We start from the raw sequence: 18,665 nt of genomic DNA, 5'->3' as shown, positions 1-18,665 counted from the left end.
AAATAAAGAATGAGAGCTCCACAGGGTTTACCAGCAGGATAGTACAAACATCTCTTCTCCCATCAAAAGTGAAGTGCTAGAAAAACTTGGAGATGTAGGATTCTTGACTCAGTAAGAAGGCAGGTGAAATTCAGCTTTATGCTGACAGAAACAATCCAGAGCATTTTATGATACATTGAAGGCTCTTCATGGGCCAAAAATCTATGATGCATCTTCACCACTCAGTGCTGATGGAGCCACATTGATAAATAAGGACAATACATGATGGACTGAATATTTCCATAATGTTCTCAGCAGTCCATCAATGCTGAAGCCATTGACCATTTACCTCAGGTTGCTGTCTAACCAAACCTCAAACTAAAGAAGCTTTGAATAGCATTAAGCTTCTCTTATTTGGCAAAGTGCCCAGTGCTGATTCTATTCCAGCTAAGATTTACAAGGCAGGAAGTCCACTGGTCATAAAAGCTGACATTTTCTGGGTTACATGGCAATAGGAGCTTATCCCCCAGGAATTCCAAGATATCTCTCCTCTATGAAGGAAAGATAAGTAGGTTGTCTATGACAATCCCTGGGGGAAGTAGGGTTCCCCTGACATTCCTTCTCTCAATCATTCCCAAAGTTCTCCCTAATAGGTTGGTCTTTCACCTGGAAGATGGTCATCTACTTGAGAGCCAGTATAGCTTCAGAAAGACCTGAGGAATGGTCAATCTGGTGTTTACTGTCCAAAACCATTGTAGAAATGCTGGGAGCAAAACAGATTGTATATAGTGTTCATCGATCCGATCTACACTTGATACTGTAAGTCATGAGGGCTTTTGGAAAATCATAGCAGAATTGAGTTCCCAGGAGTTCATCAGTGTTGTACTGTTCCATAATGGCAAACTTGTATTGGTTCTGAATTATGAATGATCATTTTGCCCTTTCTTAATCACAGGGCTGTATGCTTACTCCTATGCTTTATAGCATCTTTTCAGCAATGTTGTTAATACCTTCAACAGGTATTAATGTCAGCTACTAAACTGATAGTAGGTTATTTAACCTGAAAAGACTAGACGCCAAGATTAAAGTGGAAGGAGAGTTGGTGCATGACTTTATTATGTACTCAATGCAATCTCTGAAACTGAGATACAATAAAGTGGATTCGCCCTCTGCTCCTCGTGCTAATTTTGGCCTAACACCATCTAGAAAAGAGGTTCTTCACTAGTCAGCACCATACCATATGTGGAATTAGCTGTTACGTGCAATTGGAGAAAATTTGAATGTTGTGGATAAGTTCAGTTACCCTGGCAGTAGGGTTTCTAGAGATGTACTCCTAGATGATGAGATTGATGTACATGTTGCCAGAGCTAGCTCAGTGTTTGGAAGGTTCCAAATGAAAGTGTGTGATAGAAGTTCTAGTCTGAAAACATTTAAAAATTCAAAGAAGTTACATATTTTATGTACTAAACTGAACTTTACAGAACCATTATGCTGATCTCATTCTTCTATGCTTATGAAACCTGGACATTAAACCAGTCCCATGCCAGGAAACTGAATCACTTCCATTTAAATTATCTTAGATTCTGAAGATGACCTGTCATAGACAAAGTACCAGACACCAAGGACCTTTTTGAGGTAATTTCTGTGACATGGGTGACACTCGCAACAGACCACTCGGCATGGCAAGAGTGTATTGAAGAAGGGCACTGTGTTCTATGAACAAAATTGAATTGCAACAACTCAAAAGAAACATGAGATGTGCAGATGTAGAAACATTCCACTCCAAATGTCCATGAGAATTATTTGTGCCCAATCTATGAAGATTGCTGACCTCGAGTTGGACTGAATGACACAGACACACCCTATTATATTCTTGTCCATGTTCTTCCTATTCCATAGAGGATGTGCCCAACATATCTTTCAGCTTTTGGGTTTATGGTATAGGAAGCTGTGTTATACATTGTTCTCATTCATGTTTTCCACATTGTATTATCTACCACTCTGTGGTTCATTCATCTGAAGCTTCAATTTTAATTTTTTGGGGGATTTTTTATTTTCCCCATTTTATTTTTCCCCAGTTATGTGTAAAAACAATTTTTAGCATTCGTTTTTAAAACAGATTCCTTCCCTTTATCTACCTATCGAGAATGCAAGCAATTCAATATAGGTTATGTATATATGTAGTCATGCAAAAAATTTTCATAATTATGTTGTAAAAGAAAACACAAAAAAGAAAACACCTTTTAAAAATCCAAGAAAAATAAAGCAAAAAAGCCTGCTTCAATCTGCTTCAACTGATGGCACCATCAGTTCTTTCTTTGGGTATGGATAGCATTTTTCATCATACCTCCTTCTGAGTTGTCTTAGATCATTGTATTGCTGAGAATTTTTTTTCATTCATTATTAACTTGCAATATTGCTATTACTTTGTGTATAGTATGTTTTACTTTGCATCAGCTTATGGAAGTTTTTCCAGGTTTTTCTGAGAGCATCATTTCTTATAGCACAATAGTATTCTATCATAAATACATAAATACCACAATTTAGCCATTCTCCAATTAAGGGACTTTTCCTCAACTTTCAATTCCTTGCTCCCAAGAAAGAGCTGCTATTAGTATTTTTTTGGTACATAGGACTTTTTCCTTTTTCCTTTTTTTTCTTTTTTAATCTCTTGGGATAGAAATAATGATGGAATTGCTAGGGAAAAGAATATGTATGGCTTGATAACCCTTTGGGCATAATTCCAAATTGTTCATTCAACAGAGTAGTTGAATAGAATTCACAACTTTAGCAAAATTGGATTAATGTTTCTTTTATCCCACTTTCCTTCCAAAATTTGTCATTTTTCTTTTCTGTCCTATTAGCCAACCTAATAGGTATGTGGTAGTATTTCAGAATTGTTTTAAGGTGCATTTCTCCAATACAGAGAGCATTTTCCCCCCCCCAATATTTATTACTTCATCTGAAAACCATTCACATATTTTGATAATTTATCAATTGAGGAACAGCTTTTTATAAATTTGATTCAGTTCTCTACTTATTTGAGAAATGAGGCCTTTATCAGAGAAACTTATGAAGTCTCAATTTTCCAAAATTATAGTATTTCAAGATTCAAAACCATACAGCCGAGATATGGTGGAGCCAGCTATTCCTGGCTTATGATTTGTCTATTTGTGAGCATTTACACCTCAAAAAGCAATCAGGGCTTTGATTTATGTTGATCAAAATGAGATCATTTTGTATCTCTTTTACCTAGAAAGCCAGTAGTTAAATATTATTTATTATGTATTCAGCATAACTAGATGAACATTTGTTTTAAAAAGTGGTCCTTTATAACAAAGATTTCCTTGGGCTTGTTAAAAACCAACAGTTTCTCAAATGCAATTGAATACTTTTACATAATCAATTCTTATCCTAACATCCTTTTCTAGTGCCTGTCTCAGACACTGCGATAAAAGGAGCTAATTTGCTGGGTGGCTGACAGGTATTTTTCATCCATTTAGTTTTTCTTGTATCAAATGGAATCTTTTTAATAATGAAACTCAATGAGATGTTAGACTAATGCAGTCAGCACACTGCCATGTGTTACACATGTGCCATGCTCCCATATACAAATCGATATCACTGAACTCGTCTCTATGCCTTTTCGATGACTGCCCCTTTGTCTCAGATGTTCCACCTTCTCACTCCTCGTTTCTGACTCAGTTCAGATCCCCAAAACAAGAGACTCTTCCTCTCCTCCATCCATCTCAACCTCCCCAGAGCTTCCTTCCTCCTCCGCTCCCACTTAGTGCCTACCTCTGGGATTATTTATCTTGTTCAGTAGTGGTTTGAACTCAAATAGAAAAAAAAAGGACTAATAATCTTTACTTAAAAACCTCTGTGGTGTTCATATTGACTTAGCTTTAAAATGTGATTACATGGTTTATTATTTGTGAAATATTTCTATTACATTTTAATCTGACTCAGATGTTGTGAGCTACATGGGACCAGCTAACTGCATCATAAATTAAATAATTGTGGATGGCCATATAACCAAAGTTGAATTTTTAAAAATTTCAGTTTTTATATTTTCTATTGTTTTCACATCTCTTCTTTCGACTTTTTATTTTATTCAAATTTCATCTCTAAGCAAAGTATCACTAGAATTTATTTTCTCTGGTCTGTAAATAAGCTTAATAACATTTTAAATTTATCAGACTTGAAATGTAACAATTAAAAAATGTCTTCCAAGCTGAGGTCCTCTTGGTAAACAATACAGCTATTTCACAATCTTCCTTTTATTGGACAATTTTGTTGAAATAAAATTCCCATAGTCTAAATCACAATTACTGAAACCATCTATTCTTTATATTCCTCTGGTCACAAATATTTCATTTCCTTCAGTTTGAAGCAATCTAAATTTCCTCACATCAGGGAGTTTTTCCATCCCATTCACTCTTAATGGAGCTTTATTATAAATTTGACATAGTTATTAGCTTAACCCTGAGCTTCCCTCTTCTTATTTTCCACCTTTAGTTTTATCAGCTAAAGACATGGCTGAATTTACTATACATTAAATATCCAAAACCTTATAAATGCCTTTTCTGGGGGCTCTCATTGTCCTTTCAACCAGTTTTCTTTGTGCTGTCAATCCTTATCAGTGGCATTTTCCCTTATAAAAATTCTGTTACCTGGGGGACAAAAATGTGTGCTTCTTTTTCTGGCATTTAAAAGCCCTTTCACATTACTCCCAAATTACATTCTTGATGAACTGCTGCTATTGTCTCTAGCTGACACTTCATGTCACATCTTTAGTCACAGGAACCTAAAATTTAAAGCTGGGAATATCTTGGGGGTCAAGTCCGAACTTCTCATTTTACAGATGAATAAAATAGCTCAGAGAATTTAAAAAGCCTTGCCTAGGTTCACATAGCCAGACTCTGAGCCCTATTCTTTGAGGCACCTACCTGAAGCTCTTCTTCCTTCACTTCCTTCCTTCCTTCCTTCCTTCAAAAGGATCAGTCAGGAGCCACTTTGAAGCTTTTCCTGATCTTCCCCATTATTACTGCTCCTCTCCTCTCCATAACTGTACTTGATAAATACAGTCAATGTATACATCGTGGCTTCCTTACAGTAGACTTTTGCAAAATATTGCTTGGCTCCGTGGTAGGTGATTGTTCCATAAATTTGTGTTGGTGTCCATGACTTTGCCTTGGTTTCCCCCAAATGCTCCTAATGTCTTTCTTCATCTGACTTCCCTTGGTGGCCCCATATCATTCCTGTTAGTTGTGAGCACACCTTTAGGCTGACTGGTGAGCTCCATTTCCCTTGCTTTTAATTAAATGAATTTAATTCATTCAATGTGTCAATATATGCACCCTTACAGGTCTGATTGGGGAACAAAGTCATAATTAAAAGGAATGCCTTTTGCAAGCCTCCAACAGCTTTGTATTTCAGCTGGCATGGAGGCTTACACCTAACATTGGTAGGCACTTAAGTTTATTGACTGACAATTAGCACTCAAGAAGAAATGGAATCCCAACAGTTTCTCTAACTTAACTCAGGACTACACAATGTCTTCTACAGGCTATGGGCTTGTTCCATATTGAGTTAAATCATTAATCTACAAGCACTTACATACTACATGTGTCGAAAAGATGCAAGAGCCCACTTTGACAGGCTAAGGGTTCCATGTTGAGTTGGAGCAATCCACAGGAATTCACAAGTACGTCTTGTGTATGTGCTAAGAGCCAGAAATAGAAAGAAAGCTACAAGTAGCCTTGCCTTCAGGAAGCTTATAAACTAATGGGGAAATGAAAACATGATGCTCAGTAATTGAAACCAAAAGCCTATGATGAATAATTAATCCTTTCTCATTCATAGTATTAAAGAAAATCCCTTGGAATAAAAACACAACATGCCAGAAGATTTGGAACTTTTTAAAATATAATTTAAAACTATTTTGTACCAGTACAATATATTAATTTTTACAAATGTAAAATTTTATCAGCTGTTAAAGCATTTGCAAAAACCACACATCCTACTTCAGCTTTTATTGCACAATATCTATATGAAAATATTAATTTTTAAATTAGAAAACATAAATTATGCTTTCAATATAGAAGAAACAATCTGATTTTTTTTAAGACAATACTATGTAAGAAAATCTACCCAGAAAATAACCAACTTTCACAGGTTACCAAGCTCAACAGATGTTATACAATGCCCAGTTGACAAAACATTTAAAACCAGTACCAGGGAACCTTCTTACAATTGCATCTCTGTACTCCATAATAAGTTTATTTATATCCAAGTCGGTTAAAAAAAAAAAAAAGTTGAGGCATTTTTTAATGTGAGCAAGTTTTCCAAGTAGCTCTTTTCCATACCTATTATCATGGTTCCAATGTGACATTGATTGGCCCAACGAAATTCTGCAACCTATCCATACACTCATTTTCCCTCACATACTCTATTTCTGGCAAATTCACATCCAGTGATTACCTCTGTTATCGCTGTAATCATGAGGTTTTTCTACCCAATATAAACAAAGGTTAAGATTCAGTCTTTTACAAAATAAAGTTTATATAATTGCATCACAAAAAAAAAAAAAAAAATTAGTGTCAAGGACATTAAGTTTGGTCTTCCTTGGTATTTTGTAGGAGATGGTTTTCCCAGAGCTGGACTGGTAAAATGTACCACTGTTCCCCGTAGTGTAATCCGTAAACATATCCCAGTGTTGAGCTGAAATGTAATGACAACATAACGAAGTTGTAGAATGGAGTTGGAATGGGACAGGCTTCTGGGTGTGATACCACCATAGTAATAAAATACTGACTGTAAAACTCGGTAGAAAATAGATTTCCCATAGACAAATGCAGAACCTGGAGGACTTGTTTGGTGGGATCTTGCAATAAGCTGATGTCCTTGAACATACTATGGGGATAATTTTTTTTTTAATTCGTAAATTTCACAGAACAAGAATATGACTATTTTTTAAAAAAGTAGACAGGCTCCAGTAAAACATGTGAATGAATGAATGAATGAATGAGCCCCTACTCTTGGTGACTCAAGTAGTTCTTGAGGCTACTTGAGGAACTTATGTCCTGCATAAGCAAAGTGAGAATAGGACATGACACATCTATCTGGTGAAAAGGAATATGAAAATAGTGGTCATGAAGTCCCAAGTTAATATAGGTAGACAGTATTTTTTTAAAAATCCAAATTTTTAGAAAAAGTCTTAGCGGTACAGAATGTCCAAAGAGACTCAGCCGCCTCCCTTCAGATTCGCATACTCCAGAACTGCTCACAGCACCTCACCTAGATGAGTGTTTTTAAAAATATATATATATATTTATAAAAGGTCTACAATGAGACCTCAAACATAATGTATTTCACCTTTTTAAAAAAAGGACTTTTAATTACTCTTCCCTTCCTTAATGTTCTCCTGAACAAAATAAAAATAAACTCTGTCACTCCATTAGAAAACAAACTAAAGACATTCATGGTCTGGAAATTTTTCCAAAGCCCCCAAAACTTGGTACTATGTGCAATCTCCTCCCATGTAGGCCTGGAGGAAATCCCTGATTACCTACCACGGAACATACTCCTAAATTTTACACACCGTAGAAAATGTACATTAATAGTAAAGAGTAAAATCTATTTCATAAAATAAAAATGTTCTGTAACTTCCATTTAAATACACATCTGAAAAGCTATAAGAGTAGTTTGTTTTTGTTGTTTTGTTTTTTTGGAAAAGTGCTAGTTTAAAACATGTATAAGTATCTTCAATACATTGTCCTGGTTCTTTGAAACTGAACTCCATTCATCAGGCCTGGTGACATTTAAATGCTACAAGGGAGAAGAAAAAAAAAAAGTTTTCACTTGTCAATTAATCCAGCTTCCTTAATTTTGGTGAAGAAGAATTTCTCCAGGATATTGGCACATTTGTAGTATTCGCTCTCAGGGGGGTTGTACTCTTTGCAATTGGTAAATACCCGCTGTAAGTCTGCCATGAATAATTTCTTAGATACGTAGTACCTATTCTTGAGCCGTTCACTCATGGTTTTCAAATCTGTGTAAGAGAGAAAATATCAACAGTCTTTTGATTCCTATTCATATTATCTGATAAACAGGATCGACAAATTGAATCAATTTGATTAACTAGATTACATGTTTTGGCACAGAAACACTGAAAGAACCACCTGGAGAATCCCCGAGTATGAGAACTCCTCCATCAATTAAGACTGCAACCCATTCGTGTCATATACAAGTCCTAGGGAGTTGGCCTGGGATACTGGCAAGAGATTTGACCAGGGTCACACAATTACAGGGACAAAAGCGGGACTTTTCCAAGCTTCTACGTGCACAGCCCTGTGCTTTAAAAATGCCTTCAGTCCAATCACACACCCGATTCAGCTTTAATAAGATTCTCACTTGGAGATCCAGAGTTGTGAATGATGGAGCTACAGATGAATCATAAAATTCTACAACAGAAAATATTCTCTGCTAATCAACTAGCCCCAAGAAGATTGTACACATGAAGAAAGTGAGAAATGATTAGATGAAGAACTATCTAAACTTGCAGAGACCATGCTTCCACATGGACTTAGCAAAGAGACTTCTCCCTCTAGTCAAAAATGACCAGTGTGACTTCTTCTGTTCCTTTCACTAAATTCTTTTGAGGCTGCCTAGATCTGGATAAATGATACAAATGCAAATACTCTGCTGATCAATATATTATTGAACCCTAAAACTCCTTTAATTTCCCACTTATTGGTGAAGAAATGAGCAGCGTCCCTTAAGACTTGTTTTAAAATTGTGAAAAATTAAGGTTAAGACATTCAAATTCAAGCTGTGGTCATCAAGTGTTCATCTAGCCATACAAAGCTTTGTTACTACACTAGAAAAGTTTTAAAGCAACCCCTAATTTGGAAACTGTAGGAGATTACGACTGGAACCCATAGCTGATGGAAACAGCAGCTTCCACAATTTTCCTTCAAAAGATCTACTAATTCCCCTAGCAGTCATGTATGCTGCCTTTAACTTGTTTTGAATATAAATCTGGAAACAGCTTTCAAAATTATAAATGTGATCATTTTATAAGGGGGCAGGGGGAAAGGGAGGAAGCTAGCTAAGCACATTTATCTACCATTACCAGGTCCATATGCTTTCAAACTTTAATAATTGTTAGGCTATATGCCAGGCACTGTGCAATGAGCTGGAGAAACAAAGTAAGAATAAAACCAAATACAGCCCCTGAGCTCAAGGAGCTCACCTACTAATGGGGAAGACACCATGAATCCACCCAAATATACAAGACACATAGTGATAAGGAGGAAGGCTCTTAGAGGACCCAGAAAGACCTCTATAGAAAACTGAAACTAGAAGAAAACCAGGGAAAAATAGATATAATCAAGCGGCTTTTCAATTAAAAAAAAGTTTTTTTTAGTATGCATCTCTAAAATGGTGAGGGGATTGTATAACCTGTAGGAGAGAGAGAATTAGCATCTAGCTCAGGAGAGCCCTGGATTTATAATTTCTCTCTGATATCAGCTGCGTGACCATGGAGACCAATCAAAAAATCTGTTAAAATAGGGACAACAATACCTATATCTAGGTTATTGCGAGGCTGAAATGAGTTGAAACTGCACATATAGAATGCAATGTCATTGTCAATTGTTTTCATGAGACATCCAAAATTCAAGAAATAAAAAAAAAGAGAAAATTGGAATGCTAGTGTCAACTCCTTTATGAAAAGGGAGATTTCCCAACAAGGAAAACCTAGTGTAAAAATTTCCTCTCCCGATTCAGAATGGCAACCTGTCTGCAAATTAAGGCAACAGATTCTTAGAATCACAGATATGGAACTAGAAAAGTATTCCTGAGATTATTTATCCGATGATTTCTTAACCTAGGCACTACAGACACCCAAGAGTTCCATGAATAGATTTCAGGGGATCCAAAAAACCTGGATCAGTAAAAAACCTAGATCTTTATTTTCACTAACCTTTGCCTGAAAAGTAGCATTTCCTTCCTTTTTGAAAGTAAGCTACAAACCATTTGCCTAAGAAGTGTGTAAGTTCAGCAGACTGAAAAAGGTCTCAGGAAGGACAGGAGATTGTTAGTTGACAAAAAGAGACCAAAAGGGACAAACTTTCAGTGGGCCTTTGGAGTTCCAAGAAAATATTTGAATATATTTCTTGCTGACTTCCTACCACATTACCTTCCTGTCCCTATGAACCCGTCATGACCATTTCACTGAGTTATTCATGAGATTATAGAGGATCCATTGGGATTATCTTGGCTAGGGACATCAAACTTAACAGATCCAGATCGCTGTGGATTTCATATTGATTTAGAAAAACTACAAATTAACATTTTATTTTCATTTTGTTAAATTTGTTATTTTTGTTATTTTACTTATCTTATAATTTTCCAATTATATTTTAATCTGATTTAAGTAACCACTTGTGGGTCTCAAAATGGACACTGCTAGTCCAGGTCACCCTCTTCACGTTAAAGATGAGGAAACTGAAGTTCCATTAAGTAGCTTGCTTTTTCCAGGTTTGACTGTCCTAATAAAGAGAGGGGATGGATTTAGAACACTATGTCCAATTAAGCATTCTTTCTACCATCCCAGGGTTCCAAAGCGCTTGAGAAAACAAAGGAATTTGTCCTCTACTTTTCATTCCTTTACACCCTTAAGTAAGATAGAAGATCCCCAAGGCTGTTGGTTATGCAGGTCATATCGATATTTACTGTATTGGAAATTAAACCAATTTAACATTATTAGAACCGTGCAGGCCCTCCGAGACTACTGTGAGAGCTGCTGTATTCCAGCCAAGATGAGAGGATGAGGAGGAAATTGAAATCAATGAGAACTGATAGAGAGCACTCTAATTCCTGGGAGGCCGTCAGGAAGCAGCAGTCTCTCAGAGTCAGTGGGGGGGGAAGAGGGCATTCAGCAAAATGGGATGCTGCCAAAAAAGGATTCACGGGGACGAGAGATCATTAGAACTCTAGAAATGAGAATTGTTGGTGAGCCCAGAGGGAGTAGTTTCAGAGAGAGCCAGAGAGGAAGGAGAGAGACAGAGACAGAGAGACAGACAGAGATAGAGAATCTTTGTGTGTGTGTGGTTTTGAGGATGGCCTTGAGTGCAGCAGTTCTCAAAGCAATCTCTGAGGAACTGCAAGGTTCTAATAATACTAAACTGGTTCTATTTCTAATATAATAAATATCAATAAACATGATCTATGAACCCAAAATCTCTTTGGGCTTCTCTATCATATTTAAAAGATGGCATGCTCGATGGCATAATGAGTGCAGAAATCAAAAAGTTTGAGAACCAGTGTTGGTCTAATGCTAACTACTTCTTTACCTATATCAATCAGTAAGCATTTATTTCCTATCAAGTGCCAGGGAGACAAAGTTAAAAGTGACATAATCCCTGCCCTAACGACGCTTACATTCTAAGAGAGGGAGGAAGACACCAATAGACAGAGTATTCCAAATGTCTGCTTGGATTTAAGTTTTAGTAACTTGATAACAAACTATTATACAATGGTATATATACAAATATATTTGTGTAATTTTGGATAGGAAAGTACCAGTACGTAGGAAATTTGAAAAGACCTTCTGATGAAGTAAGTGATGGATCTGAGACTGGGAATCCTAAAGGAAACCAGGGGGGTCCAAGAGGTGGAGGAGAGGAGGTGACCATTCCCATAACTATAATTACCATCTTTATTCAGAAGATTCACAAATTTGTATCTTTAGCCCTGCCCTCTCCCCTTGACCATCAGACCAGTATTTCCAACCACATGTTAAATAGCTCCACCTGGATGTCCCATTGCCTAATTAAACATGCCTAATTAAAAAGCTCACCATCTCCCCACCCCAATTTATAATAATAATAACAATGATGATGATAACTAACATCGATACAGTGCTTGCTATGTTCTAGGCCCTGACTTTACAATAATTATTTCACTTGATCTTCACAACCCTAAGGTATTATTATCTCCACTGTACAAATGGGGAAATTTAAACACCTTAAGGGAGTTTCTCAGGATCACACGGCTCCCAAGTGTTTATGGTTGGAAAGGAACTCTGGTCTTCCCGACTCCAGGCCCAATGTTCGGACCATAGCAATACCAAGTTACCTTTCTATGTAGTCAGAGCCTTTTCTTCTTTCAGGACCTAACTCAGAAATCACCTCCCAGGGACAAGCAGTAGCCAAATCTCCCTTCAGTCATTCTTATGATCCTAATCACTTCTCAGTGTTTTAAAATGTTTTTTGACCTGACTCGCCCCCCTACTGGGCTCTAAGAAGCATAAGGAGAAGGGCTCAGCACAGTCACAGAACCTCAGATAGCAAGGGACTCAGAAGTTCAGACACCTCACGGTACAAGGGGCCTCAGGGACATGCTGGTCATGGGATGGCAGCCCGGGAGCTGGCCCTCACAAGCTCGTGTCCCATCCCTCCCTCTTACAAAGAAGGAAACCGAAGTCCAATGACTTCAACAATGGCTGAACGAGCCATGACTAAAAGGAAGGCTGAACCTGAAGAGTGTGTGCACACAGTGCGGGCAGACAGCTAACAGGGGCCGGCTCTGAAAGACAGCTGAGAACACCTCAACGAAGCCCAGAAACACTGAGGAAAGGCCACGATGATCTTCCCCCTCCTTCCTCTTCTTCCCCAAAGATACCATCACATCAACGTTCCATATCACTGCCATCCCCAAGGTGTGCAGGTCAGCCCACCACAAGTGCCCACACACCACCACACACACACACACACACACACACACACGCACACACACACACACAATTCTCTCTCTGTCTCCATCTCTGTCTCTAGTTCTGTATATCTGTGTGTCTGTCTCTGTCCATCTGTGTGCTCTCTCCAGCTCCTGTTTCTGTGTTTTTCTCTCTGTTTCTCTCTCTTTGTCTCTTTTTCTGTATGTCTGTCTGTCTTTCTTTCTCTGTCTCTTTCTGTGTCTGTCTCTCTGTCCATCTGTCTGCTCTCTATCGCTGTCTCTTTCTGTCTGTCTTTCTGTATGTCTGTCTGTCTCTCTTTTTAGATCTGTCTCTCTCTCTGTGTCTCTGTCTTTCTATGTCTGTCTCTCCGTCTGTCTCTTTCTCTGTGTGTCTGTCTCTCTGTCCATCTGTCTGCTCTCTATCGCTGTCTCTTTCTGTATGTCTGTCTGTCTCTCTTTTTAGATCTGTCTCTCTCTCTGTGTCTCTGTCTTTCTATGTCTGTCTCTCTCCGTCTGTCTCTCTGTCCATCTGTCTGCTCTCTATCGTTGTCTCTTTCTATCTGTTTCTGTATGTCTGTTTGTCTCTCTTTTTAGATGTGTCTCTTTCTCTGTGTCTCTCTGTCTTCCTATGTCTCTCTCTCTCTGTCTCTTTTTCTGTGTGTCTGTCTCTTTCTGTGTCTGTCTCTTTCTGTGTCCGTCTCTGTCTCTGTCTCTCTCTCTCTCCCCTCCCACTAGGAATCTCCCACAATGCACTTCAAAGCCCCCTCATCCCCCACATCTCCAGTTAGAGAGTATTAACTCTAAACTTAGAAAATGTTAATGGCATTACCCATAGGGAACCTTATAACTTCATAATATCCGGGAGCTTCCGTTCTCTTCACGGGTTCCATGAAGGGCCAAGCGCTTTGATGGCTCTTTGGTAAAGAAAAAAGTAAGGTATCTAATATGGAAATTCCATACGGGAAAATCATTTCAAAATCATTGCATGAAATCAAGAGAGAGACAGCTCACCTTCACCTGCTGCAGGATGTTCTTTAATGTGCTGTAAAGCTGATCAGGATCTTTGGGCTCTTTGCTTGAAAGAAAAGAGTAACAAATAAGAGAAAAACAAGGATTAGCCTCTACCCATAATCCACTTCACCCCTTACAGTGTTGGGTTACATTTAAAGGGTACAGTTTATTTCATGAAAATTCTGCCCCAGGGAGACGCTGGACCAGACATGCATGGTCTTTTTGCTCTTTTCTCCAAGTTAAAAAGAAGTAGGAGCAGGTGTTGAAACGGGAGGGGGAGAAAGTGCGGTGAAATTATCTTCACAGAAATCACTTTCTAATCAAATTCTACTTACCCTCTTTCTTTTCCACTTGGTTTCCAGCCTGTCTCTCCTATACATTAATAGAATTAAACACATCATGAGAATTGCTTTTTTGATCCAACAGGTAATAAAACTAACCTCTTAGCAACTCACAGTCTTAGTATAACATTAGTCATAATAATAAAGATAAATAAATCATAATATTGCTACAAAGGAGCTCTTAAATCTATTCCTGATAAAAAACTGAAACGGATTCTTTTGGGAAGGAAGGAAGGAAGGAAGGAAGGAAGGAAGGAAGGAAGGAAGGAAGGAAGGAAAGAAGGAAGGACAGGCCTTTCTTTTCTAGTTACTTCCTAACACTAAGATTGTGAAACAGAATTGTAAGGCAATATATTCTACATTCCCTTTGCCCTTTTTTAAGATTAAATGCCATACTAATATTTTGATTCCTATTACTGGGCAAAAGCAGAAGCTAGGGTATCCAGAGGTAGCTGTCACTAGCCAATGACAGCCCCTCTAACCACTGAACATGAGGAAACTCAAGTTGTTCAGTGCTAAGCAAGGTTCTGCTCTGCTTGGCCAAAACCAAACAATCATATACTGTCCAGAAATAGAGAGGGGAAATGTCTCTTTCCTGGATGGAAGGGTGATGACATTTCAAACACTATCAGGACAAAACTATTATTCTTAATTTTTATTCTTGTGGATCCTACCGCCTTTGGCAATTTGATAAAATCTGTAGACTCCTTCTCAAAATATTTGTAAGTACATAAAATAAAATATATACTCAGGAAACTAATACTCAAATACAGTTATCAAAAGTTTTTTTTCAAGGACCCAAGCTAAGAACCCCTGTAGTATAATATTACCAGCTAACACTCAGACTCAAGTTGTATAAGGGGGTCTCTCTTGGCCTCTGTCTAATAAAGGATTTGTTTAGGGTTTTTGCTTCCCTCTTTCCTCCCTCCCCATTTGTCAGTTAATATTGGAAATAAACACTAGGAAAACCTACATTAAGATGTGTCCTTGCCAAGAACACATTGTTGGCCATAAGCTCTTATATAGATTCTATAAAGGAACAGTGAACTTGAAATAAATGAATTTAATTTGCTTCAGTGAGTAAAACCCTCCTTTATCCAGACAGAGAGCTCTTAAGCTGAACCCTCAATCACTGCCTTAGATGAGCAGCCACTTAGGGAATGCAGCAAAGAAAAATCCCACCTGATACCCCATTTGCTTAAAGGAGGAGGGTATACAGGGAAGTGAGCTGTTTTGGTCTTTTTCTTTTTTTCTTTTTTTTTTTTTTTTTTTTGAGAGACTAAACATAATCCAAAGCAGGAGGAAAAACTTTAACAGAACTCCTCAAAGCTAGCTTTTTGCTAGTCTCAGACTCAAGGACCAAATCCTGGTATCCGAGTTCACCAAGGACTTTATTTGAACAAGAATATGACCGTCTCGTTCAGTTCATTTTAACGGTTACCGGGGGTTACTGCCACAACCAAACAACTTGCTCTGGAAGAAAACACTATACATACTAATGCCAGGAATGCTTTCTATTGGAATCTGGCGTACTCCGTCTTTAAAACACGAAAGTCCAGGGTAGACCTTTCGAATCTGGGCTTGCTTCCTTTCTATCAGCTTCTTAATTATCTGCAATCAGAGGAAGAAAAATACAATTTAGAAGGAAAAAGTTCATAGAAGAGCTCAAGTGAATAATGTTGTTTCCCAACTTCTCCTCACACATAAAAAGAAAGTGAGAGAGAAAAAATGCATACACTTTTTGATAGACAGTAAATGAGAATATTCCATTATTAAGCCTAAGCCATTTTACTATGTGTACATCACTGTGTCCAAATGATATATCTCTACCAACCAAAAAAGCTCATAATGAGAGGACGCACTGCCCCTGGGCTCACTGTCACCTTTAGCGTATGTAGCATGTCACCATTTCTCCAAGGAGACTGGATAAACCCCAGAACATCACCTAGCCAAAAACCCTTTACATCTGCTCAATATGAATGGTGCCATTTGGATTGATGAAGTGGATTAACAGTCTTCAGAAGGTGATAAACCCTGTAACGGGTAGGCCTTAAGTTTTATTTAAATCATCTAAGCCAAAGCTCCAGAAAGCCAGTTTGAAGACAAGGAGGACCCCCTAAATGAGCACCACACCCCTACCTCAGTAAGAGGTAAAGCAAAGAAGGGCAGCCCAACAATCCAGCGTTCCCAGTGTACTGAAGTGCTTCTTTTAGCTCTTCCTGAAGAAAAGAGTTTGTACTAAAACTGTTTAGCCCGTAAGATACCTTTCAAATTCCCAGCCCATTTTCATCTTGGAGTCAAACTATGATTTAATTAAGTAGAGGGGCTATATAACCCCAGGCAGTTCTTGAAAACCATGACCAAATTTCTCTCTAGAAATGTGATTTTATCTATGCAAACAAAGAATAATTTGAGAAGTAGGAAAACATTTTTAAAGCAATAATATCAGATGAAGAGGTATATTCAATATTTAAAATAACAGAATTTCACAAAACTATGATGACTAAGACCTCATCACAACAAAACCCAGAGAATCAAGACTGACACCTCTCCCTCATATTCCCTCCCAACTTTCCACACACATCCTCTGAGCCAACCAAACTGGCCTTGTCTGCCCTGCAATCCCTACATCCCCTTAGTACAGCCCCTGCCTAATTGCCATCTCTCAGATCCCATTTATTTCTCCAAGAGCAATTCAAGCACCATCAGGCCATGTGATCCTGAGCAAATCTCTTAACCTCCTGGGCTTCGTGTCCCTCATCTGTAAAATGGGGGTGATAATGCCAGTAGTATCCATTTAAATGGGGTTAATAGGATTACATCAATGCCCTGGCAAACCTTATTGTGAATGTCAACTATTATTCTTTAGAGATCAATTCATGAATATAAGGAAGAGACTCATGAACTAGGAGCAATATCTTTGGTTACAAGGAGAATGATCTTTAATGGGGAATGTCATTTTATATTCTTTTGGTCTTTTAAGTACTCAAACACATTCACCAGAGATTATTGCTTTTAAAAGTGTTCTCAAGTCATCTCCCACATATAAAACCAAGTTAACAAGGGGAAAACTTCTGTTCTTCACATTTGTGATTTCTTGTGACTGTCTAGAGAAAGGTTTTTTAAGGTGTATATGTTCTAGAGAAGAATTTCCATAGTGGGCAGTCTAGCCTGGGGGAAACAGCATTGGATGAAGGCAGAGGATACAGGTCTGCTCCTTACTACCTTCTATGTTGCAGATTTCTCTTCTAGGAAATGAAGGGAATAGACCAAGTGACCTCTTAGATCCCTGTCAGCATCAAATAAGGACAAGTCCACCCCATGTCACAAGTGACTCCTTTACACACTATCTGCTGGAACTACAAGGCTGCCATGTGATGGGATGTACATTTTCCAGACTGGGGCCTGAGAGTGAGTCCATCCAATGGTCCAGCACCATCCCTACTAGGGCCTGCTCAAGTGATGATGCCTTATTAGTCCTTGCTTCTAAAAAGAAACCCCAGACTTGAACCCCAGACTTGAATAGAGAGATGCATATAAATGTGAGGTGCCTTTTGGCAGGAAAATTGCAGTCAGGTGCCTTTCATTAACTCTTCATTCTAATATGTCTGACCACATGGGAGTAAAAGTTTGAGAAGATTCTTTCCCTCTTTATTTCTTACCTTTGGGAATAAACTAAGCCCTGGGAAAGGATGGAACTTTGTTTTAACTATAGAAACCAAGAAACAGACCTGGTTTTTGATAGGTTTATTTAAGATATTGATGTTAATAGAGAAACTAGAAAATTGACTCTCCATCCTACATCCCCTACTAAGGCAATCTTATCATTCTATGGCTTAAAATGTCTTGTCTGCTTCCCATCACCTAAAAGATTTGATCCTAACTTCCTAATTCATCATTCAAGACCTTATGCAATTTAGCACTAACTTTCTTTCCCAATCTAGTCATTTTTTCCCACCATTACCTAACTTGGACTCTCCCACCTCCAATGCCCTCCTCTACATCTCGATGAACCTTCCCCAGCCTATCTGGCAATCCCTCCTCTGGACTTCCGGAGCCCTTATTATTTTATTTTTCTTTGTGAGACTGAAGATTACCCTGAAAGGCTTTCTGACTTTATTCCTCTTACTAACCATATTATTTAAAGGCTCTTACCTCTTTCTGTTTTTTGATGATGACAGAAAATTCTGTGTATGGGATCCGGGGGTTTAATTCACAGCCCATCAGTGTGGCTCCTTCATAGTCCTTGATGTAGCCAACGTATTTGGTTTTGGGTACTTTGATATCTTTGGAGAAACCCTAGAAACACATGAGATTCAAACACACCTTTGTCAGGCTCCCCACATAATGCTTAAAGACACACATACTGGTTTATTATTTAACTCCATAAACATAGCGAGTTTCTCTCTGTCTCTCTCTCTCTCTCTCTCTCTCACACACACACACACACACACACACACACACACACATACACATACATACCTTTAACCCTTGAATGTAACTTAATCCTAGATATAGCTAGAGATATAAATTATTTAAATTTATATGACACAAATCTATGTGGGGGTTTTTAAAGCAGAAACCAAAATAAGT

General features: G+C 38.1%; 1 protein-coding gene across 1 annotated transcript in view; it reads right to left on the bottom strand.

Moving 5' to 3' along the window:
* Positions 1-7,372: 7,372 nt before the first annotated feature.
* The window catches only part of KAT2B (lysine acetyltransferase 2B), a 105,413-nt gene continuing 94,120 nt past the window's right edge, over positions 7,373-18,665 (bottom strand). Inside the window, 6 exon segments of the mRNA XM_031940338.1 lie at positions 7,373-8,032; positions 13,550-13,634; positions 13,732-13,795; positions 14,067-14,103; positions 15,569-15,683; positions 18,228-18,371. Coding sequence (XP_031796198.1) covers positions 7,839-8,032; positions 13,550-13,634; positions 13,732-13,795; positions 14,067-14,103; positions 15,569-15,683; positions 18,228-18,371 — 639 coding nt within the window. The 3' untranslated portion in view covers positions 7,373-7,838.

Source organism: Sarcophilus harrisii, chromosome 5, assembly GCF_902635505.1.
Source record: "Sarcophilus harrisii chromosome 5, mSarHar1.11, whole genome shotgun sequence".
NCBI classification, from domain to species: domain Eukaryota; kingdom Metazoa; phylum Chordata; class Mammalia; order Dasyuromorphia; family Dasyuridae; genus Sarcophilus; species Sarcophilus harrisii.
The sequence above is the reverse complement of the archived record's forward strand: the minus strand, read 5'-3'. Positions and strand labels throughout refer to the sequence as shown.